Source organism: Solanum lycopersicum, chromosome 5, assembly GCF_036512215.1.
Source record: "Solanum lycopersicum chromosome 5, SLM_r2.1".
Lineage (NCBI taxonomy): Eukaryota > Viridiplantae > Streptophyta > Magnoliopsida > Solanales > Solanaceae > Solanum > Solanum lycopersicum.
The window spans coordinates 61399155-61424266 of record NC_090804.1 but is presented as its reverse complement, the minus strand read 5'-3'; the positions used below and the strand labels follow the sequence as shown (position 1 = coordinate 61424266).

Below are 25112 nucleotides of genomic sequence, written 5' to 3'. Positions count from 1 at the left end.
GTCCCGTAAATCCTCTTTCTAACTCAGCTAGGGATTGATTGTGATCAACTTCTGGTCTTGGTAAAGCTCGTTGACGATCTTGAATTTCGATGCCATCATCACTACCACATCCAATAGCTGAATCTATGAAAAGTTCAAATTGACTATCTAACTTTGGAAGTCCTTGATTTCTACGCTCAGCATTTATCCAGTCTCTAAATAACACTGATATCTCCAGGCTGTCTTCTGCTAACGAATATCTGTGGTCTCCAATTTGAAATCTTGCCGCGCTGAAAGCTGCCTCCGAAGCTACTGATGATCCTTGAATTGCAAGCACATCCTTCACCATCCTACTAAGTTTTGGATATTGAGCTCCACGATTTCTCCACCAGTTCAATAGTTCCGGTATACCATTATCGTTTGTAATATCATCTGTACCCTGTTCAAGATATTTAACAAATTCACATTTATTAGAAGAGTCAAGACCAAGTTTATGTTTCACTCGTCCATGAGCACCTACTTGATTTGTAGACGTTTGAGGATTTTCAACATTATCTAAGAATGAATATTTATCATACATTTCTTTTGCAAAGTATTTTATACTATTTTGATATGTTACCAAATCAGGTTCTTCTTCAGGTTGAATATCTAAATTCTGATAAATGCATTCAACTAAAGCTTTTGTACCATATTCTTTATATTCGGGGTTGAAAAGAAGTGCAGTTAAATAAATTTGAGGAATAGGAAAAAAATATTTTTTAAATTTTGTAATCATAACTTCAATAGCAGAGGTGAATAAAGTATTTGTTTTATATTCAGAAAAAATAGATGAAATCTCACATATGTGTATTAAAATTTCAGAAATAGTAGGATAATATATTCCAGAAAAAATTTTAGTAGCATCATAAAATGATTTCAAAAATATTCTAAGTTCATTTACTTCATCCCAATCACTATCATTAATTTTAAATTCAGGATAAGCATTATAATTATTAAATAGCGTAGTAATAGGTTGCCTATATGCATAAGCAACTTCAAGCATATCATAAAAGGAATTCCATCTAGTTTTTACATGCTTCGGAACTTTTCTAAACGGAAGTTTAAATGCATTACAAAGTTCTTTAAATTGATTAATTCTACTACTACTATTCATATGAAAAATGTAAAAACAAGCATTATCAATTTTATCACAACTATTTTCAAATAATTTCACACCGTCACTAACAACCAAATTTAATATATGCGCGGCACATCTAACATGAAAAGCATATTTACTAATAGGACAAAGTCTAGGTTCTAGCAAATTAATAGCATTTAAATTAGCAGAGGCATTATCTAAAGTAATACTAACGACTTTATCACAAAGACCAAAAAAATCTAAAATTTCCAACACAGTAGTAGCAATATAAATTTCGATTTTTTTCTTTTGACAAATTTTATAACCAATAATTCTTTTTTGTAAATTCCAATTATAATCGATCCAATGCGCAGTAACAGTTAAATAATCAAAACCATTAGGACTACGACCCATATCAGTAGTAATAGCAACTCTACAATCCATTAGTTCAAAATAGGCACGTAAATATTGACAATGTTTTTCTTGAAATTCGAAAATATCTCTTTTTACCATGCTTATTGATAAACCTTGAAAACTAGGATTATATGTTTCACGAATATAAGCAATAAAACCCGGATGTTCTCCAAAACTAAAAGGTAAACCACAAACAACAACCATTTTAGCAAAGTTTTCACGATCACGATCCTTGTTATAGGTTCGATGTGTAAGAGGACCACTTGGGTTCGAAGTATTTAACTCACTTTGAACCATATTTGATCCTCTAACCGATTCTTCAACATTACAATTTCCACCAACTTCAAGAGAAGACATATATGCAAACCACTCTTTACTATGCTTGTTAATCAAATGTTTTTTTAATCCCCCCGTTGAACCTCCCGTCCCACCAGATGTATATTTAAAATGTTGTTTACAAAGATTACATATACTAAAAGTTTTTTCTTCATTCAAATAACAAAATTTCCACACATGTGATTTTAAAGAACGTTGTACCTTGGTCTTACCTCTAGTTGGAATAATAAGGGGACGAGTAGTTCCAACCGGAGGTGGAGCTTCAATACCTATACTATTGACTGTATTGAGGTCGGCGGCGGGGCTAGTCGGTGTATCATCTAAATCTACTTCTTCATCTAAATTTAATTGTTCATCCGTTTCCACTTCTTCATTTTCTTGATTAATACCATAATATCTTTCATAGAGTTCATGGGGAGTCGGACTATCTGAATTAATATTTATAGGACCGGGACGGGAAAAACTAGTTTCATTCACATGCGTAAATTCATCTATATTTATTCTAACAAGAGGAATTTTAGATTTAGACGAACTAGCACCTTTGTTAGTTTTTTTAACTAATTTTTTTACTGATTCTACTAGACCTTTTTTACTTCCACTTTTTTTAGAAGACTCCATGATATAAAATTATAAATTATAAAATACGAAACTTAACAAGAACAACTTACAAGTTAAATAATAAATACAAAAAATAAATATAAGATTAGAGAGTGGAACGAAGTTACCAAACGTTTGTATAAGAACAAACGATTATAATGAAAATTAAAATATTGATGTCGAAACTTGAAATTTGAAGACGATTCCTCCTCCGAAATACACCAAATGACCAAATGATATAAGTTATACTTATAAATATGAATGTAATTTGGAAATATATATTCTCTCAAACACTCAGATTATATTTGTAAGTTGTAAACTTGTAAATAAAATTTTTTTACACACAACTCTAATTTATACAACAAAAAAACTAGCCGTTTTAATTTTTCCATTTAAAATTTAAAGCCGTTCTTGGGAAAAGGGTAGGGGGCGGGGGGAGGGGGGCCTGCACTGCAGCTGCAGTGCTGCTTTATGCAGACTGCAGTCTGCAGTCTGCAGGGGCGGGCAGGGCGGGCAGGGGCGAGATTTTTGAAAAAAATTTAAATTTTAAAATATAATTTATAAAAAATATAAATATAAATTATATAAAATATAAAAAAATTAATATATATTAAATAAACCGGACCGGAACCGGAACGGACCGGACCGGAACCGGAATGAACCGGGATGAACCGGTACCGGTACACCGGTACGAAACTACGATTCCGTTCCGTTCCGTGTACCGGTTTAGAATATCCCGGCCCGTCCCGTAGGCAACCGAAACGGGACGAACCGGAACGAACCGAAACGGTACGGGTACGTCCCGTTCCGTTGCCCAGTCTTATCATGGAATATGAAAAGAAGAATGTGAATGTGCCTGATCCACACACTTTAATGGAATTATGCATCAATGTCACTAAAGATGTTGAGACATAAAATCTCAAGTGATATCATGTTTCACTTCATATAAGTTTATATAGATAGATATGTGGATGTGGATGAAATAAAAATTGGAGAATTAGTCTTTGATTTGGCAAGAAAAAAAGTCTGTTAAATCTTCTTCAAACATGTATAACAAGAAAAAATTCTTTCTTTAAGATCGCAAGTGGTCTGTTTCAACTCCTTATAATTTAAGTCATTGTGTTATTTAGGTGATTCTTTGTTTAATAAACATCCCCACGTATGCCCCAATAGTGGTAAAATTGGTTATTCCTACCGTCCATATATGTATGCAAGTATGTATTGAAATCGATAAAATTCCGTTAAAAAAAATGGATTGCTTGCAAGTCCATTTCTATTACGACTCAGAAACGGATGTGATGACCCTTGTCTATTCCCACCAAGACAAGTCAGTCTCAATCCAATGAAATGAAAAAGGTGGAAAGTAAAGCAAGAACAACAAAAGGAAAAAATTTAGTCATTCTAATATATGTAATCCCTAAAACTTGATTGTCACGTGAATAAGTCACTAATAGATATAGTGGAGAAGTAAAAAATTAAGTAAAAGTCTTAATGTCTTTGTTTCTCAAATAGAACAAAGCATAACATAAAGGAAAAAGAGGGTCCATCGGGCTGACAAACAACTACCTCTCAAAGTCCTTCGACAAGCATCAGGTATATATATAAGAAGAAGATCAAGCAATAACACAGAACCGGGCTTGGAACATACACAAGCGTAGAGCAAGCAGTGAGTACCAAATAATACGGCATCGGCAAGTAATCTGATAAATAAAGCAAAACTAGCTAGAAAACGAACACTCCTTTCATCCTAATCAAACCTACTCAAACTACAACCTGCATAAAAATCAGTCTAACCTAAATGTTATAATACATAGTTCGCAAGCTCTCATGATCATAGTCCAATAGTCACAATTCAATAATCATCAAGTATCAAATATGACAATCACAAATGTCACATAGATCAATCACAAACATCAAGTTCATCGAAGCTCAATAATCAAGCACACTAAACACAAATCCACAGATTTATCACGCATAATATCAATCAAAACTTATGGGAAATGCCCATAGTTCACTAACTCACCAGTAATGACCTCGACATAAATATCAATTGTTGAAAATGATCTTGACATCATTAACACATGCTGCTAATGACATTGGCATCAATAACACCTGCCATCAATGACCTCAATATCAATGTCACTCGCGCGGTTAATGATCTCGTATTAATACACTCGGTCAACAAAATTCTCAAACTTACATGTGGCAATTTGTCAATAAAGTGGACAATAATCTTTAGGAATGGCAATGCGGTGGGGCGGAGTGGATTTAAGGCTATTTAGAACAGGGCGGGTTTAAGGTTGTGCGGGGCGGGTGGAATGCGGTATGGGTTCAAATTTAATTTTAACTTTTTACATGTTATAAGAGTGATAGAGCATTATTTATTAAAATAATATCTTTACGTAAACTGTTTTGAATGACTAAGAAACTAGAAAGAAGAAAAATTTATCTCGCTACTTACATTTAACATTTTGTTATAACATCAAATGTAACCAAATCAAATCTACCAAAAAAATTTTTGCTAACATATCTAAAAGAGTTTTATACAGATTGTAATGTTAAAATAATGTTATAACATGTTAATTTTAGCTATTAACAACTAGCAAAATTTTAATTTCTTAAGTTGAAAACTTTCTAAGCCTATTATTTGAAATACGTTTTACAAAATTGTGGAATAAGACAGGGTAGAGAGGATTAAAAACAACAAAATATGTTATGTGGGGCGGAGCTACAAGGGTTGAAATCTTAACGGCTTTAAGCGGGTTTGCCCTGCAACCTCCCAACCCCACCCCATTTGCCATCCCTATATTAATCTTTATGAATTCTGTGCAAAACCTTGTTACATTTATACTAAGCAATATATTTTTTTCATTTTCCTTGTATGTTTTTCCCCGGCTATTTCATTTTATTATGGCATATTTGGGCAAGTTAATTGTCCTCTTATCTCCTCTTTAAGATAGTCATTAGAATCATCATAAGAGGTATGTTTTTACTTTGTTATAGTACACGTGCCCAAAACATGTTCTTCACATAATAAGTAGGTGTTGTATAGCTAGTTGAACATCACACATTTCTTGTTGACCAATAACCAACAAGCTATGGGAAAATAACCCATAGAGGATTATAATGATACAACCAAAAACTCAAAAAGCAAAATTAATATCTCATTTCTTAATGCTAATCTAGAATACAGAACGGGCAGAGCTGTGGCTATCAAGAATAGGTGACAATCTATGATTAAAAGTGTTGTTAGAGTCCCGAACTCTTAAAGGGAGGGTTGGTTTGACAAGCTTGTAGGTATAAACGTAGAGTCAAAATTTAAGGTTAATGAATTTTGGATTTTAATCTTTGTTAAGTTAAAATATTCTAAATTAACAATTTATATATATTCAATGATTTTTTTAAAAGAAGTGAACAAATATGCTAGGACAAATCCTCCTTAGCTTCTAGTTGTTATAATTTTGCACTAGGGGTCATATGTAAATGGAGTAACATATTTTGCCTTTTGTGAGTTTCATAGGTCGAATATGCATATAGTGATGAAAATAATTGTTCATCCCAATTAGAATTTGAGGAGGCAATGCTACATATTCCCTTCCTTTATGTTAGTTATTCTACCTTTTCAAATATTTTAAAATAATACAAATCATGGAAGGGTCAATATACCAAACCCCCTAAAAATATATATACACCAAATCCCCTTACACAACATAGTGGTGAATTTTACTTTAACTATATTATAAAAATAAATATAAAAAGCTTAAGATTGTCATCTTGTTATAATGTTGGAGCACATTCTTAAAACAAAGCAAGAATAAAATGAAGTGAATCATGAAATTCCTTGAGAAAGGCAAGCAAATAATCTTTTCAAACTTTTGAATTGACACATCTATTAAAAAACAATAATTGATATAATAAATTTAATATGTTATTCCTATTAATTATGAAGTAGATGAATTTAAATTTAAGATTTTCAAGAAAAAATCTACATTTTTCAAAGAAATTAATTGAGGGTATAATAGATAAAAAAAAAATAAAAATTATATTTTCTTGATTTATCAAAATAGACAAAAATAATTAGGGACAAAAAAAAGGAAATATCAACAAATTATGACCAAACTTACTATATATTTAAAAGAAAGATTTTTGTCCAAAAAAAAAAAAGGATAAAATATTTTGAGATTTTTATCCCAAAAGGTGCATGAAATCTTGGTAGCGGATAATTTGCTGTAAAAATATTTTGTGTTTTATTTTTCTTACTAAAAGTGTTTTTTTTTTCCTTTTAGAAAAGTCTTTTTGAGGAAAAATTACTTTTATAGCTTTACAAAAATAATTTATGTTACTTTTTAAACTACTTTTTTTTTTCTCAAAAACTTGACTAAGCACCTCAATTTAAAATAACTAAATAAGAATTTATTGAAAAATAATACTTTTGACCTCCTAAAAACTTGATAATGGCAATAAATAAAATAAAATGTGTATGAGAATGCGATTTGATCTTGTTAATTGTTTGCAAACACCAATCGATATGTCGGATTAAAATAAAACCACTACTAATTTCAAAGTAGTAATGGCGATGGAGGCTTAACTATTTAAAGTTAAATCTATTTTTAAAATGCAAATATGTGTGTTCTTTTTTAAAACAAGACTAAAGGGGAAAAAAATTTTTTTTTTTACTGGTCACAGTTTTCTTTTTCAAAGTCAAAATAATATGTGATTTGATTAATATTTTAAGATATTTCTTGTTATAATAGATATGAAAAAATCTGCAATTTATAATACTTTTTATATGGTTTCTGAATATCCAAAAAGGTATTTCAAAATATAGAATTGATGTAATCTAATTTAGCTTTGAGAATTAGTCAAATTGACTTTTGAAAATTAATCAAATTATTTTTTATAAATTAGTCAAATTAACTCTTAAAAAATATAATATGAAAACTAAACAAAAAAAAATAGAGAGAATATCACATAAAATAGTGAACCTTTTAATTTTGACCATAAATTTGGTAATTAAGATCTCAATTTTATTAAAACTAAATTTTACATATTTGAAAGTTGGATAAGAAGTTAATATAATCTCGCAAGATAAGTAATATTACCTCATAAGAAGAACAGTAAATTATAATAATTGATGATAAAAAATATTTATGACATATATATAAAAAAAATCAAACAATAACTTTTTTGATATCAGAAATTAAAAAATTACCATATAAATTGAAACGAAAAAAATATATATAATTAGAGGACTAAACTTTTTCCCTCAATTATAGATGCCTGCCTAAGTTATATTCCCTTGACTGTTTTTATGCCCTATTACTTCCTTATTAAGGAGATTCCATAAAAAAGAAGAAGATAAAAGTAGGGCAAAAAGAAAAAACAAAATAAAGCAAGCTTTAGTACTGAAAAATATTTTTAAAAAGCCTATCTCTTTAGATCATCCATCTCTATCTCTAATTCCTTTAAAGTTGCAAATGCATATATACTAAGCCTTTATATCAATTTATCTATTTGTCTTACTTTTTCTTTTATAGTTTAAAAAAAAACAAATCTACTTTAAGATAGTAAATAATTTGTATATTTTTAATTTAAAATTATAAAATTTATGAATTTTCTTTATTTTTTTATTTTAACATTTATATCAAGTCAAAACAAGACAAACACATTGAGACGAAGAAAATAATATATTCAAATGACATCTCATTTAACCATACTACTTATGCTTTTCATGTAAACAAGCACATACTTCTTTTATATATATATATATATATATATATATATTGTGAGAGGAAGAGGGGTATTTAATATAAGTGTCAACAATTCTTTGTTTGCTCATGAAAATATGGGCAAATTGGTTAAAATATTTGCTGGTTTGCTGATTGTGGCTTTGGATATTGTGGCTGGAATTCTTGGATATAAAGCAGAAGCAGCTCAAAACCAGGTACATCACTCAAATTAAACTAATTGATTGAATTCCCCGTATATCATCTTTGTCCATTTTAATTTGTATGTTACTTTTCTTTTTAGTCTTACATGTTTAAGTATCGCAAAATTAAAGAGTTTTGTGGTATATTAGACATATATATGTTGGATCATGAGATTCAAATTCTTAAACTGCGTATAAGGTTAAAAATCAAATAGATAGATTAAAACGGAAATAGTATTTTTTTTATTTATTTTGGGCCAAAATTATGTTCTATTTCTAGTCTAGTTTCATTATCATACAACTTCTAGTGGTGCTTGGTCAAGATTTTTGCAGATTTCTCTGTTTGGTCAAAATTTTAAAGATTCTAGTCTTCTTTGTTTGCAAAACTTGCATGAAGTTTTAAGGAAAAAATTAAATGTTATGGTCATAAATTAAAGGTATAAAGTTATGTTAAATATATAATTCTTCTAGCATTTAAAATCATCTATCCTTCAATTTATTTTATTTCTACTTTTTTTTAAAATAATCATTTTGTCAGATAGTCAACTTTTGTCAATTTCAAGAACTAAAAGTGCACTTCATATAATTGAAGGTTAAATGTGCATAGTCAAATAATAAGGAATTAAAATTGGGATTATGCAATAATACAGGAACTAAAATCACTTTTTTCGCTTTTAAATTTTAAATATGTCATGTAAGAAGTTGAAATTAAAAGTTATCGAAAATAATAATAATTCTTTTTTAAATGAACTATAACAAAAGAGTACATACAAATTTGAAACGAGAGTATATATGATGGAATATATTAGCATAGCAAAAAATTTAGTAACCTAAAAATAATGTAGGGCCCGTCAAGACATAGTACAAGTGTATATCAAATATATATAATAAGTGTATATTAATATACTAATGATAATATATACTCTTTTATGAAAAATAAAAATTAGAGTTCTTTTTTAAATAGCCACTTTGGGCTGATCTATAGCATAAAAGTCATGTTTTGCACTTTGATTTTTGCCCTTTAAATTGATGATATTTCATTTTTCCTGTTGTTTCTCACTTTTAATAAAAAGTTATATGTCAAAGTATTCTTAGTTATGATCTAATTTTATAAGATAAATTTTATCTTATTATATATAGATTGTATGGTATCTAATTTACAAAGTATAGATTTAGAAAATAATATCTTTATCTGACAAAAGTTCTATAGAAATAAGTGTGCTTTTGACTTTTGATGGTGAACTTATGTCGTTTTTATATCTGGTAAGATATCACTTATATCTTTCGATTTTGTTTTTGTTTTACGATGTTAGAAATATTATAAGACATTTTTATGAAATGTTATAAGAAAGAGCATATTACAGTATTTCTATTCATTAGATCATTGTACTATGTGTCGAATCTTCTACTATATTCATCATGTATGTCAATTTTATTTTATTTTGATTTTCTCCCCACTCCACTCTGCCCACATAAATTTTTCAGTATTTTTTTATAATTAAGTTGATACTAAAAATATTTTTTTAATTGGAACAGGCAAAACATGTGACATTATGGTTGTTTGAGTGTAACAAGCCAAGTCATGAGGCATTTGTTTTAGGGTTAGCTGCTGCAACTCTACTTGGAGTAGCTCATGTTCTAGCCAACCTTGTTGGAGGCTGTAGTGTTTGTAGTAATGATGATATTCGAAAAGCAACACCAATCAAGCAATTATCAATTGCTTGTCTTGTTTTCACATGGTAAGTTATAGTATAATACTCGTGTTTTAATTTATATGATATCGTCGATTGATCTGTTTTATCAATGATTTGTAACTCAAAAGATAGGGAGGCATAATCCCCAATCAAGGGGTTATTGTTATGTCATGTATGACCTATATTTCTATTGAGCATATTTTGAGAGTCAATTTTTTTTAGTTTAGTTTATCTTTTATTTTTTTCCTTTTCGTAAAAAGAGAGTGAATTATATGAGGTGGAAATGATTGCTTGCGATCACTTATTCATATCTCTCATGAGCAAAAATAAGAATCACTCGTAATGAGGATATGAAATTAAAAATAAATTTATAAAAGACTAGAATATCATATCTCGTGTGTTATATGCTATGTTACCCAGACTCTTTACAGATATCGCCAGGTGTGCATGTCGGATCCTTCAAAAGCAGTACGTCTTTTGAAGGATCTAATACGGGTGCAACAACATAATTGAAGAATCTTAATAAATTAAGTTATATGTCTATAAAAATTTTGAAGCAGAAAAATATTAATCATGTGCTTGTGTTTTTTGGATTTTTCAGGATCATATTTGCAGCAGGATTGAGTACATTGGTGATTGGGACAAAGGGAAACCACAAGTCAAGAACATCATGTGGTTATTTACATCATAATTACCTATCCATTGGTGGAATTCTTTGTTTTGTTCATGCTTTACTTTCTGTTGCGTATTATGTTGCAGCTAGTCAAAATCTAGCTTAACTTTTCACTTTTACAAAAACGAAAAAAAAAAAATAGGGACAAATCACAATTGTATAAATTGATTATGAAGGTTACTGATTTTGGTCTGATGAATGTTTTTGAGATGTTTTAGACCAATGACATTTGCATATTTATGTGGAACATCTAAATATAAGTTGGAGCAATTCCAAATGTGATAATTGGAAGTTGATATATCTAATTCATGGTTGAGACCACCCCCTTTATCCATATTTCGTAAAACTAAGACATTTTAGGTATATATTTTTTAAAAGTTTGATGTAATATTATTTATTTGTGCTCATGCTACAAGAAGGCTAAATGGCACTTGGTTTAATGTTGAGTTATTTATTTTGAAGAGGAATCAATTCTCACTTAATACATTTGTCTTAGTGGTGCACTCATGTTCTAGAAATTCAATGTTTTCTATATCAGCTAGGAGAAACAAGTTTTTTTTAAAGTTTTCCATCCGATCCAATACCCGCATTGGTGCCCGACTAATCTAGAGTTACGTCATAGGAAAAAAGGTTCATACCAAGAATTTTTTCATACCCAAGACTCAAACCCGAGGCCTCTAATTAAGGATAGAGCCTCAACATCTCTTGGTGGTTGGTGCCAGGAAAAAGAAGTTGGAATTGGAAAAAAAGATGAAAAACACAAGCTGTGCAAAACTGGTCCATGTTCCTCAAGTCTCTCAACTTTATACTAGAAAAAATCATATATAATACAGAAGAGACTTTAGTATTTGGGGTTTACCATATATACAAAAGACTTTAGTAACTTTTGCCATCTCACAAAGCCAAACAAAAAATGGTATTTATATTGGATCTTTATGAAAAAATGGTGACTACAAAACAAGTCTTATATATTTTTTGAAGAGCATCACAAAAATAAGTTATTTGGATGAGCTCTCATCATCTGATGAACTAAAATCATCATCCATCCGTCGCTCCTGGATTGCAGGAAATAGTCGTTGATGAACCTCCGGCAAAGAATCTGGACGGGCTTCCTGAGAAGGTGATACTGTTAACGCTCCTTTTCTAGAGGTGTTTGCTGGCATCTTGGTGGATTTTCTCAACAATGTACATGATTTATCCAACATAACTAAGAAATCGCGAACAGTGATGAAGAGACGCAGGCCTTCGTCCTTCCCTGCAGTTCCATGGAAGTAGTCTCCTGTACTCTTCACCAAAGCCATTATCCTTTTCTCTTCTTCTAGTATCCACTTGATCTCATCGTCAGCATTTTGCATAAAATTTGTGAGTGTATCGCGGAACTTACTGTCCTCGTCCAAACTTTTCATGTCAGTGTCTAAGAACCCTTTGGTTTCCACTAGTGACCTCCCAAGTTTGGAGACAGATGCAGTTAAATTCTCACCATCTATAAGTGCTGCTTTTCTTACATTCTCAAGCTCGTTGCTTAGACCAGAAACCACCTGGAGACCAAGGTTACAATGGTAATCAACTGAGTCACGAGAAACATCCTCTGCAAGATCTTCTGGTGTTAGACCTGACAAGCTTTCGCTCTCCCTTAACTTGCGTGCTGCTCTTAATCCTTCTGATCGGATAATTTCCTGAACAACAAAGTTCAGAAGTGTGGTCTTTCCATCAGTTCCTTTAACATCTGAGAGTTTCAACAGCGTATCAAGCTTGAATGCCTGTGCACCACCACGGTAGGTGCCATCGTTCATGCGGTTCCCAGTTTTAAGAACTGCTTCTAGAAGTTTTAGGAAGAGTCTACTGTTTTTCAGCTCCTGACATGCCACCTGCAAGTTTTCATAATGAATAACCATCTACCATGTGATAAAAAACAGCAACTCAATAACAATGTACTGAAAGCTCTTTTATTTAACCATGACCAGGAGTAACATTAAACTTCGATTGGCACGATTTTCCTTCAATGTAAAGAAGAGCCAGTACCCATCCTCATTTAGGTAGCAGGTCATAGAGTTTCAAATGATATTTGACACCGTACAACAGACTATGGGTTTGAATTGGTAGTACAATTGTGTTATTTTAAGCTACTAAATTTCACAAATAATTAAAATGACCCTTTCAATAGGAAAAACTTTTTCCATTATTTATGACAATCAAAATAACAACAGCATACCCGATATAATCCCCACAAGTGGGATTTGAGATGATAGGATGTAGGCAGACCTTACCCCTATCCTACCTTTGTGGGGGTAGAGAGGTTGTTTCCCATATATGAGATAATCAAATATGAGAGGAAAACTTCTGGCAAGTCCAACTAACTGGAATTGATTTCAGTTTATCATGATTACACAAAGAAATTACACCTTACAATCAAAAAAACCCGGAGCTCTTCTATATATATATATATATATATATATATATATATATATATTAGCGCTATTTACCTAAAGAAAAACTCTGTTCCTTTTTTCTTTTCTCCCTTAACGATGATCTAGACGCAGAAACAAACTTTAACTGATGAATACATGAGATCCATCTCATGATAGAAATGATGCTTATTTGATTATTTATTTCTTAAATCTTCACAGAATTTATGATATGGTGGATGGTATAATTGGGCCGAGATGGTTGCAGCAGAATAACAGAAAAATTTCATTTTAAGCTGCTACACCTTAGGTATGAGAGACTTAGAATTCCACGATTTACCTCTAATGTTTCAAAGGACTCTTTAATGGAAGTAACTTCTTCCTGAAGAGAACTCATGAGCAACAATGCATCCATCCGTTTGAAGGCAAAGGGAATTTCAACCAGGGATTTGAGAAACCTTTCAGCAGGACCAAGCTGAGAAATTTCCCCGCAATATAATCTAAGTTTGAGTTCTTCATCTGTTGTTGGTGCCAACTTTGATATAGTTTGAATAAGTTCAGGAGACAGTTTATTACCTGATCAATAAGATAAGCAGGCTTTTGCAAGTAAGTGGTTGAAACATACTTGATAAAACAAAAACAAAAACTATGAAAATTTACAAACATTGGTAAGAATTAAGTTGGGAGCATCCCTCAGCAGTCATCGATCTTTTTCCACAAGATAAGACGATATAGCAACTCATGTCTGCCTATGTGAAGTAAGGGACATGAATAAAATTCTCATTTCATGAAACGTAAGTTTCTTCCCTGGAAAATTGTTTAGTACTCTACTAGAAGAATACTATAGTTTCTCAATTCACTTATAACCATAAACAAATATGTAATTCTATAGTTTCTCAATTCACTTATAACCATCACCAATGTTTGGTGGGATTTGTTTTTAATTTTCACTCTCTAGTGAAAGGTACCAGACTGAGCACTGATTTATTTTTGATAATTGTGGTGTCCGGGCCAGCTTGCGCTAACATCTATCAAATTCCACGGGGTAAATGCTACCTATCACCAACACAAATACCAGGTAACTCTACCTACCAAGGCTTGGACGTATGAGAAGACATTGCCTAGTGTTTCTAATTACCGCCAGAGTTATACTTAATAACTGATAGGCTATTTTTTCCTTCTTTCCTTTTTCATTCTTTTGGGAGGAAAGAGCGGGGACAGTTGAAAAAACTACCAGGTTTGTTCTAGAAAATCGCCAGCAATTTCTATTTTCCGCTTAGATATGGGACCTTGTTATCAACTTCATCTAATTTCTAGGAGTACTTAATTAGCACAGAAAATTTTTCTTTCGAAAATTTACCCAGGGATCATTATTCTTCAAAATTCTTTTTGATTACTCTCAATGTGTTTGTAGTCATTTCACAATACCATGCATGAAGCAAATTAGTAGAATTTACTTTTTCATTACTCACGTAAATACCATACATTTTCCTAATAAGACAAGAAGATCTATGTGCAAACCATGTTGTTATTTGTTCTCTTCCTTCCATTTTTAAAGCAGTCAATAACTTCATGCCAAACCTGAAAGAGTGCAAAATCTATGGAATGGAGTAAACACTTAAGTAACAGCCCTCTGCGAATTAGACACACTGTTCTCCATGGTGGTAGATTTCCTATTATTATTTTCCATTAGCAATTAATTCATTATAGCAAGATTCACACTCTCATAGATCTCATGGGGAAACACACACAGAGAGAGAGAGAGAGATAATGATTTACCCTCCTTGAGAGCATCACAAACTTCTTCTGTCGTCACGTTTAAGGCTTTAAGAACAATTGCTAGATTTTGTGATTTCTTAGCATCAATTATCTGAATATACTGTGGGGTAGCTTCAAAAGACGATGTAACTTTCGCGCCATCATTTTTGCCTGCATTTGCTGCATTATACCCAAACAACGATTCCATCATCTCCTCATTAAACCTATAGTAACATCATTATAAAAAGTGAGGAAGTTAGACATCTTGCAGAGCAAAGTGCAATATAGAAAGATTGATGCAATGCTTACTGGAATGAGCCAGCTTTGATGTCATGCCAAACCATGGAGTGATCAGGATTAGCAAGAACCTTGTCCCAAAAAAATGGCTTTAATTTTGCCTTTTGACCATCAGGGTCATCAGATGATTCAGTTCCCTCGCCAGTAGAAGAACTTCGTCTCCGATGTGCTCCAAGAGGTAAAGGCTTTGGCGGATTACCAAGCTTTGGTGGATTAGGAGGAGGCCGAACAACTTTTGGAGGTGGGGGTGGCATTGGAGCCGGTGGTTTAGGAGGAGGAGGAGGTGGTGCTTCAGGGGGTGGAGGTGCAGATTTTCCTGGAGGAAGTGGTAATGCATTTACTGGTGCATCTGTTTTAGCTTCTAACTCTGAATGATTATGAGAATTAGCTGGCACTGAAAGATTATTTGCAGTTGAAGAACTCTTAAAATCTTTCTTGATTGAGCTTCCTATGTTTGAAGACTTCTGAGAAGAATCTGACAATATCAATTATAGAAATTATTCGGCATAACGAACAAGACGCGCAATTCGAAAAATTTGACCTTTATGATAAAATACCTACAGATTGATTACCTGAACAGAGGTTAAGAAGAGGTTTCTCATCTCTTTTCCCATGCTGTGGACCTGTTTCTTTCTTTTTACTTTTTATAAGACACAGTATTAATAACAGAGCTAAAAGGGCAATTCCTACCGCGACACCTCCAGAAACAGCAGCAATCTTATAAGTTCTGTTCTGATTATTATTTTCTGAAGCATTAGTTCCATTATTTTTTGGTTTAGCCGGAGGATGAGTGACAGGCAAAGGTTTAGAAGAGTTGACATGAGTAGGAGGTGTTGGAGCCATTGCAGGGGCGTTGACACGAGTCCTGGTTGTTGGAGCCTTTGCAGGAGCAGAGCCATGGGTCGGAGGAGTTGGTGCCTTTGCAGGAGGAATGACAGGAGCCTGAGGTGTTGGAGCCTCTGCAGGAGGTTCCGTGGGCGCTTCAGAAGAGGGCACTGGAGCAGGAGTTGGTGATACTATTTCATCGCCTGAAGGTGGTTCAAGGAATGGAACTTCACCATCATCTTTTGACTCATCTTCAAGCTTTCTTTCTCTTAGGTGCCTTCTGGGAACACTGGACGACCATTCTGAGAAAAGCTTTTGGTACTTGATGAACCAAGCAATGGATGCAGCCTCACTACCCGAACGATGAAGAGGGAGACTTTTCCTTTTTAAGCACTCCAGAAGGATCTGCTTTACTTCAGGAGGCAGATCACTAATAGCCTTTTGTAAGATTCTTTTTCTCAACAAAGGTATATCTGATTTTAAGTAAGTATAAGTTCCTGTTGCTGCCTGATAAAGAGAAAAATCCAGAAAGTTTGCAGTTTCCGTATTCTTGTGTGATGGTTCTATGCAATGAACCCATATTTGCTCAGCCTGAAAACAGAATACTTCATTACATATGGCCAGAAGTACAACTTTATCTCTTGATTTTTTAGTCCACATTACAGAAAAAGATACAACCAACTTATGCAATTACATATTCTAGCCTTTCGCACAAAGAGAAAACATTCGAAACCATGGCATATAGTTGCAACGACTATATATTCATTTGGTTCCTCCTAAGTTGCATTGATTCATCCTAAAGATTTCATTTCAATTTGAATTTGGTTATTCACCATGTAAAAGGATAACTCCTATGCACCCATTGTTGAACAGTTAAAGTGCAAACAAAAAACCACAACTTTCTCATTAGTACTCAACAATAACTGTTGTATCAGCAGATAAAAGCTCCGGTGCAATTCTCTTACATTCCTAGGACTAGCAGCAGAATCAAGAATCTATACAAGAGGGCTCAAAAAGTAGCAATTTTTTAACCCTTTTTGCCACTTCACAAGAATTACTCTCATGCAAGGAAATTCAACAACTTATTTTTTGATGACAAGGGAAATCCGCAGCCGCTACCCTTTGGATGCGCACAGGGTAAAAACTCCGCTCTTACGCAATAGCTCAAAAACCACGCTCTAGGCAAGTCTGGTGCGACGAGCTCGACCCAGAAGGCAAACCCCTTGCTTTTGCTGGCAAGAGCAAAATTTACATTTTTTGCCTTGCACCATATAATCTTGTAACGAGGGGGATTTAATACCTACCTCTACCACTACCTAGGACATTGTTCTCAAATTGAAAAACAGAGTTATTAAGGTTCAGAGACACAATTACCATTAAGCAACTCACATCATAAATCCATCAACATATATACATATGGCTGTTGTGCATTATATAACGACAGGAAAAACAATATATATCCAAACATTATATTCATCAAAACAATACATACCGTATGTTCATCTATATATTGAACACTTCCATTGTCTACACAGTTTTGAGGAAGCTTTCGATTCCCTTTTGAACAATTAGCTGCCAAAACACAAACAAAAGCAATAAAAGTAAATACAGAGCTGACCCTTCCCACACCCATTGATTGTACAATCAATCTTCCAATCCCATAATTTCTCCTTTTTCATTTCATCTGATACATGTGCCTTTTTTCAAGAATATGAAAAAAAAAAAAACAGAAAGCCTTGTGGTTTTTTCTTGAATATAATTTGACCTACCTACATAAAGATTCAATCTTTACACATAAAAATTGGTTTAAAAAAAAAAAAAAAAAAAAACACCCACCACCCTTTGGTGCCCTTTGCAAAAAAATTACAGAAAAAGTGAAGAAATTTGCAAAGGTTTCAAGAAGGGGAGTTCTCTGTGATGAAAATTTTGGATAATTTTTTTTTGTTGGGTCAGGATTTGGCATAAAATTTTTTGTTCATTCAAATGTTTTCATGTTTTTTCGGAGAAAAATGAAACGTGCAGAGAACTACGTTGAGAGATACAACACAAAAAGTGTTAATTTCGACCGTTTTTAATTGTATCATACAATTTCTATGCTTATTTTCCATTAAACCTTGTTATAGGCTTATTTATGACAAATATAATTTTATATCCGGGTTTTAAACTTTGTTGAATACTAAAATAAAGTATTTGAGAAACTAATTCTTTGTTGATAGTTTAGGTGTAATTTTCGAAGTTTTCATAGTTTAGGTATGAAATTAAAAAAAAATAGTTTAATTAAGAAAAAAATTATGTCAGCAAAGAAAAAGGTTACGTGAATGGAAATTTTGGGTCAAATAAGTTTGAGTGTGTGTTTACACACATTTAGTTCAGTCTTTATTGAAGTGTGTTTCTCAAACTAATGAATATTAGTTTATATGTAATTTTCATACACCAAATAGTTTAGTCATGAAACTAAAAAAAAAAGATAGTTTAATTATGTTTTTGACACTAACTATTTTAGTTAATTCTCAAAATGTACTTAGGGTATGTGTTCGTATAATGAAAAATGTTTTCTTGAAAAACAAGTGATTTCTTTCTTACTTATTTTTTAGTGTTTGTCAAATAAGCGAGAAAATATTATTCTGCGGGAGCAGAATGGGATGGGGAGTAAGGGTTCGGGGGTGGGATGATCAAGGGATGGGAGTTGGGGAAATTGTGTGGATAAGAGGAAGAAATAAACTTGAAATGTCATTAAATAATTTGTTTTTGTTACTTCTATCATTTTTCTTATTTTTAAGGAATTCATTTTTATTAAGCATAGAAAATTAAAAAATATTTTCCTTAATAGCAAACACTTATAAGTTTCTCGATATAAATTTTTGAAAAATTGTTTTCCTTTATTTTTTTCCATCATTTTTCTTCACCGGAATACTCTCGTCTTTTCCTCGACAAAAAATGAAACTTACTACTTTCTTCTAATATTAGTCTAATTTAGAATATCAAAATATAGTTAATATGAGTAACTAAGTAACAAAAATTCTTAAATTTAATTTCTCAAGTGAGGAGTAATTAGAAGTAAAAATAAAAACAGTACGAAATTTAATGGTATTTGATTTTGATATTCAGTAACCAATAATATATAAAATTTTCATAATTAATTTATGTATTATTAACAGTTGTGTTACTTTAACCAGCTACTTAAGGTTCTAATATTATAAAACAAAGGTGAACTATATCAAACAGGGGATGTAGCTCAGATGGTAGAGCGCTCGCTTAGCATGCGAGAGGTACGGGGATCGATACCCCGCATCTCCAATCATTTTTTATATTTAAAACATTTGATATTTATGGGTTTATAACGATTTTAAATTAATATATTCTAATAATAGAACGAAGGAACAAGTACTAATATTCCATGTGTAGGTGGGAAAATATATACCTGATACCAAATTTTGGAAAGATTCTTTTACTCCCTCACTATTAAATACCGTTTCAGTTCGTTCCGATTTGATTGCCTAGGCGACGGAAAGGGACATCGTGAAGCGGCATACGGAATGGAACCGCTTTTTGGTATTGATATTAGTTTATCTCGGTCTGATCCGATTCCGATTAATTATATTATTTATTAATTAATTTATATTATATATTTATAAATTATAATATATATTTTATAATAAATACTACCAACTACAAAAAGTTATTTATATTACAAGTTATAAATATAACTCATAGATTATAACATATTAATAAGTAATAACTTATAAACTTCAAAAGATTTAAATCTTGAAAACTTAGATAAACTTAACTTGCAAACTTAATAAGTAAAAGAAATTTAAAAAAATATCTTCGAAATAAACTTAAGTAAAAAATTACATTATAAATTTAAAAACTATTAATTTAAACTTAGAAAAATAAAAAAAATATTCATATTTCGTAATTCAAAAAATCATTTTTTGAAATAACTAGATGTGTCGTCCCGTTTATCTCATCTCATCCTATTTCAATCCGTTCCGGTTCCGATTCCATCCCGGAATATAGTGGGATGGGACGGAACTGAGTATCAGTCTCGATAATTCTGATCCGATTCATCCCAAAATCGATCAACTCGTTACGTTTCAGTCCGATCCGATACCGATTCGTGTCGATCAGGTGATTCTGTTCCAATCGGTTACCCAAGTCTTAACCATGACAATGTTTGGATTACAAATTTACAACATATGAGAACTATTTTGGAAAAAAAAATTGAAAATATCTTTCTGAAAAATAGCTCACAAATATCATTCATCCTCAAGTACCTCAAAGCTACATCTTTTTAATTTCTTAATACCCCTCAGCCTAACACCCTAAACTATAATCATTTTATTATAGTTATAATCCAAAACTATTCATGTTCAATTACATTACTAATTCCAATCTCTCTCCCCAACTTTTAATGTAATTTCATCCTTGCCCTACCCAACCAACCAAAATATTGAGCCCCACTATTAGTAGCTTCATGGTCCATACTTATTTAAACTCTTAATTAGGCCTATTAAAATTATATTCCGTGCCAAAGTTATAATATCCATCAATGGTTCAAAATATACAGAAGTATATATGAAAAAAAAATCAAAGGGATTTAACTTTTTCTATATATAAGTAGTGTAATTTTTTGTCAAAGAAAATTTGAATAAACCCCTCGATCTTTACTAGCTATTGCAAAATTACTGGTAAAGAGTCAGAGCCCAAACAAGTTAATTAATCATACATATTAGTATTTGATGATATAGAGAAAAACATGTTACATTTATGTAATCATACACATTATTAAAAAAAAAAAAACAAGTTCAAAGACAAATTTGAGTTTTTCTTTTTTTTTTTTATTAACTCCCAAGTTTCTTCACATTTGATTGCTTATGCAGATGTGCATAGCTTTGTAGTTACATACTATATAATTATAATTCCATTTTCCTTAAGTACACTCTAATCCTACTAAGTTCATACTTAAATTTCCTAAACTGCTTTCCTAAATCAACTTCACAAGCAAAGGAGAGTAGATGTTATGCTTAGAGAAAGCAAAATAGTATTGGCTTAATTGGGGATAACCGCGAAAATCCTCTGTTCTTATAAATCCTTCATATCCCATCACCAATTTGCCATCAAATATCAACTTGTTGAATGTCACCACAACTAAGGATGTATGAATATCAGTTCGTCTTCTTTGCATTCTCTTATCGCGACATCCATAACATTTCTTGATGTAGATGGTAACACATCACAACATTGTCTTCTTGGTGATAGCAACTGCATATATAATATGTCATTTATCAGACCAAATGTTTCACAAAGTAAACACAAAATGATACTCAATAGTACAGTCAAACATTTCTATAACAGTATCGTTTGTCCTCATATAACATAATATGTCATTGACCAAATGTTTCAGAAAGTAAACATAGAATGGTACTCAACACAGTACAATCAAACCTATCTATAACAGTATCGTTTATCCTTATAAACACAGAATGGTATTCAGCAGTACAGTCAAATCTATCTATAACATCATGTAACATAAGATGCCATCGACCAAATGTTTCAGAAAGTAAACACAGAATTGTACTCAACAGTACGGTCAAACCTTTTTATAACAGTATTGTTCATCCTCATATATAACATAATATGCCATTGATTAGACCAAAAGTTTCAGAAAGAAAACACAGAAGGGTACTCAACATTACAATCAAACCTATCTATAACAGTATCGTTTGTCCTCATATAACATAAGATGTCATTGACCAAATGTTTCAGAAAGTAAACACAGAATTATACTCAGCAGTATAGTCAAACCTTTCTATAACAATACTATTTGTCCTCATATAACATAATATGTCATTGATTAGATCAAAAGTTTCAGAAGGTAAACACAGAATAATACTCAGCAGCAAAGTCAAACCTTTCTATAACAGTATTGTTTGTCCTCCAATAACATAATATGTATAGAAAAGACGATTGTTATAGTGAAATGTTTTGATAGAGAGGAACATTACCCGATTTCTGTCGATTTCTAACTTTTGTGAAACAACTCTGATTTCTTCTAGTCTTCTAGGTGACACCATTGTGATAGTACAATTCTCAGGGGTCTTTTTCCTGTAAATAGTCTTGATCTGTCCATTAATTCCAGTAGACACATTATGTAGAAAATAAACAAGCTGTCTTTTACAAGGATCAGGTTCATATGGCCTTGTATCAAAGTCATAATGTCTAGCTAAATCACTCGTTTGCCACGGAAAATAACTCTCCTGTATACGTAGAGCATCAGGCAAGAAGATGTTGTAGCTGAAGACTTGAACAGCGTATCCCCACGATACAGAAACTGTCCAAGTAAACCAACGATCGTAGCATACTGTTTGCTGCAAAATACGATGAGGATCGTACTTTGCAGCATTGTATAAATGCTCTAGAGATTTCATTTTCGTCATGTTTGGAAATATAGGATCATTCATCTCTAAATGATGCAGAGAGACCAATGGTCTAAGTGTATGTGCAGCCAATACTCCAAACATATTTCCTCTTACATCTAACTGGTATTACAAATTCCAAAAAAAAAAAATGTTTGTGTCACTTAACTTTTAGAAAAATATAAAAACACCTACACAAAACTTATAGTAGTACTTCATTTATTCCAATTACTAGCAAATTTTAACATTTTCTGAAACCAACTATTAAGTGCTAATAAAATGGAACGACATAATATGTTCTGACATATATTTCATCCAATTTTGAATGTGTATAAGTAGATACTTAAACTTGTATAAAGTTGAACATGTAGACATACATATCCTACGTGACTTAATCAACATAGGACGTCATGTAGGATGTCACGTACGACCTAGCCACATAGTGGTAAGGTCCAATTTTGGACACCCTTTGTCAGAAAAAAAATGCATATATACAAGTAAAATGATTAAATAACATATTTTGGACATTCTTAACATAATAAATTGCTAATTTTGGACATCCTTTATAAAATTTCTGGGTCCACCACTGCGTAGGATGTGTATGTCTACTTGTCTAATTATATACAGAATCTACCTATACACACTCAAAATTGAAATATCAATTAAAATTAAGTTAAAATGATCCACATTTTTTATGTATAAATGGAACAGAGGAAGTAACAAATCATACCCAATTCTAATAAGGTAACATAGAAAATGATGTAAGTAACATTTTTAACTAGTTAAAATAGACTCGATAATATGTTTGGTCAAATTTTTAAAATTTCGATAGAAATGTACCTGATGAAAACCGGGTTCATGGGTTAACCCAACACCAAGTTCAGCCAAACATGAATAAATCCTAGCATCACTACCAAAAAGGTGAGGGTACCTTTCGATACATGCATCAAACACTTTTCCAAGAACTTTAGCTAACGGAGAACTTATAGCAATTCCAGCACCACCAAACGCCATTTCATACGAAAAAGCTTTATTCATCAAAAAATGTTCCGAATTCGATCCGATATAATACCATAATCCGTGATCATATTTCGATAGCGTCTTCAACAAATTCTCCGTGAAAAAAACCGTATCATCATCTCCAAAAACATACCACCTAACATTAGAATGATTCAATGCAACCGTTTCTGTTACGACACGAGCCACACGTATCGCAGAGGGCGTCCCTCCGCGAAACGTGTACTTAAATCGTGACGTATCACCTGATATACATATCGGAGGTAACGAAGAATCGTTAGCATTTTTCGTATAATTTGGTGGCATTTTTTCAAGAAATACACATCCTCTCATATTTCGTCCTGGTTTCCACCACATTTTCACTAATTCTTTTCTAGCGGACCATGCATTCTCGTTAGATGCAATTCCAAATACAATATGTTCAAGACCCGTATCTGATGATAATGATAACGATAACGATGAATCATTTTGGAGTGTAACTGATGTGTGGAGTGATTTTGTGTTAGGAATTGAAAAGTTGAAACACATGAGATAGATTATAAGTATGAAAGAAATGATCATGATGATATTTTTTACACCATTGGAACATTGATTTTTATTGTTAGATACTTTAGATGAGTACATATTTTTTTTATAATTTCTTTTTTTTTTTTGGTTTTTTTGGAGGAAGAAATTGTAACAAGTTTTGGATTGGATTTAGTTAGTATTATTGGTGAAGTGAAGAGAAGGAAGGCAAAGCCATTCTTAAGACCCGTAAACAACGCCCAAAGTAGAGTATGGAAATTTGACTTTTCTTTTCTTTTTTTTTTCAAAGTTAGTTTTATGTCTTACGTGTTATACACTATAATACAAGGAAATATGTATGCACTAAAAACAAAACAAAATAAAAAATAAAAGTATTATATGATGACAACTTAGGAATAGATGAAAAGATAATATTTTATTATCCAACTTAATATTAGAGATTTTGAATTTGAGTTCTTGATAAAATGTCTTAGGTATATTTGATACGAATCTATGTGATATAGTTTAATAAGATATAAGTACATGCAATGGTTAAATTAAATAATTTAATGTGATTAGTTGTATTAACGTAGTTTTTGCTTGTGATATTTATATATTTATTGTGATATTATTTTATTGTTCTTGATCCTTTTTTGTAGGATTTGTCTTTTTATCTCCTTTGTTAGTTGCTACATTTTCTAATGTCTTTCTTCTTTGTATTTGGTTTTGTTACACTTAGATTAGTGTTTTTTAAATTTCTACTTTCATTAGTAGTAAGGCTAGTATATATTTTATGTTTTTATCTAAGTTGTATGGACTCTTTATTTTTAATGTCATGTTCGTGTTAAATTTTTTAAAAATACAATATTTTTCGAGAGTCTTACACGTATATGTCGACATATTTGAAAATTTCGAAAAACATAACCCTTCACATATTATATTTATGAAATTTCACAAAATATATTATTGTTGTTTATTAGGACATTAAATTTCTATATTTTTAAAATGAGTTTGCACACTTGAACAATTCCAAATATTAAAAATGTAAATGCAAAGACCTGGTCAAGTACTCCTTCAGTTTATTAAATAATAATTGTGTCATAAAGAAAAATAAAAATATTGGGAATAGATGATGATGATAATAGTAT

At 31.7% G+C, this 25112-nt stretch overlaps 3 protein-coding genes and 1 non-coding gene across 4 annotated transcripts; 2 read left to right on the top strand and 2 right to left on the bottom strand.

Moving 5' to 3' along the window:
* The first annotated feature begins 8204 nt into the window (after positions 1-8204).
* Positions 8205-11044, top strand: LOC101243788 (protein VASCULATURE COMPLEXITY AND CONNECTIVITY). The gene is made up of 3 exons (XM_004240090.5): positions 8205-8387; positions 9909-10111; positions 10668-11044. Exons 1-3 carry the CDS (start codon positions 8289-8291, stop codon positions 10843-10845), a joined length of 480 nt encoding a protein of 159 aa, XP_004240138.1. The 5' UTR covers positions 8205-8288; the 3' UTR covers positions 10846-11044.
* A 479-nt stretch (positions 11045-11523) lies between these two features.
* Positions 11524-18123, bottom strand: LOC101244082 (formin-like protein 3). Its single transcript, XM_004240091.5, has 6 exons — positions 17517-18123; positions 15772-16615; positions 15212-15674; positions 14924-15126; positions 13485-13720; positions 11524-12607 (listed from the first exon to the last, which is right to left on the bottom strand). Exons 1-6 carry the CDS (start codon positions 17655-17657, stop codon positions 11738-11740), a joined length of 2757 nt encoding a protein of 918 aa, XP_004240139.2. The 5' UTR covers positions 17658-18123; the 3' UTR covers positions 11524-11737.
* Positions 18124-19248: 1125 nt separating this feature from the next.
* On the top strand, positions 19249-19321 carry TRNAA-AGC (transfer RNA alanine (anticodon AGC)). The gene has a single exon. It is a non-coding gene; the product is annotated as a tRNA-Ala (tRNA).
* A 1510-nt stretch (positions 19322-20831) lies between these two features.
* On the bottom strand, positions 20832-24206 carry LOC101254696 (uncharacterized). Its single transcript, XM_010323244.4, has 3 exons — positions 23284-24206; positions 22033-22566; positions 20832-21289 (listed from the first exon to the last, which is right to left on the bottom strand). The coding sequence occupies exons 1-3, from the start codon at positions 24082-24084 to the stop codon at positions 21176-21178; spliced, it is 1449 nt and encodes a 482-aa protein (XP_010321546.1). The 5' UTR covers positions 24085-24206; the 3' UTR covers positions 20832-21175.
* Between the last annotated feature and the right edge of the window lie 906 nt (positions 24207-25112).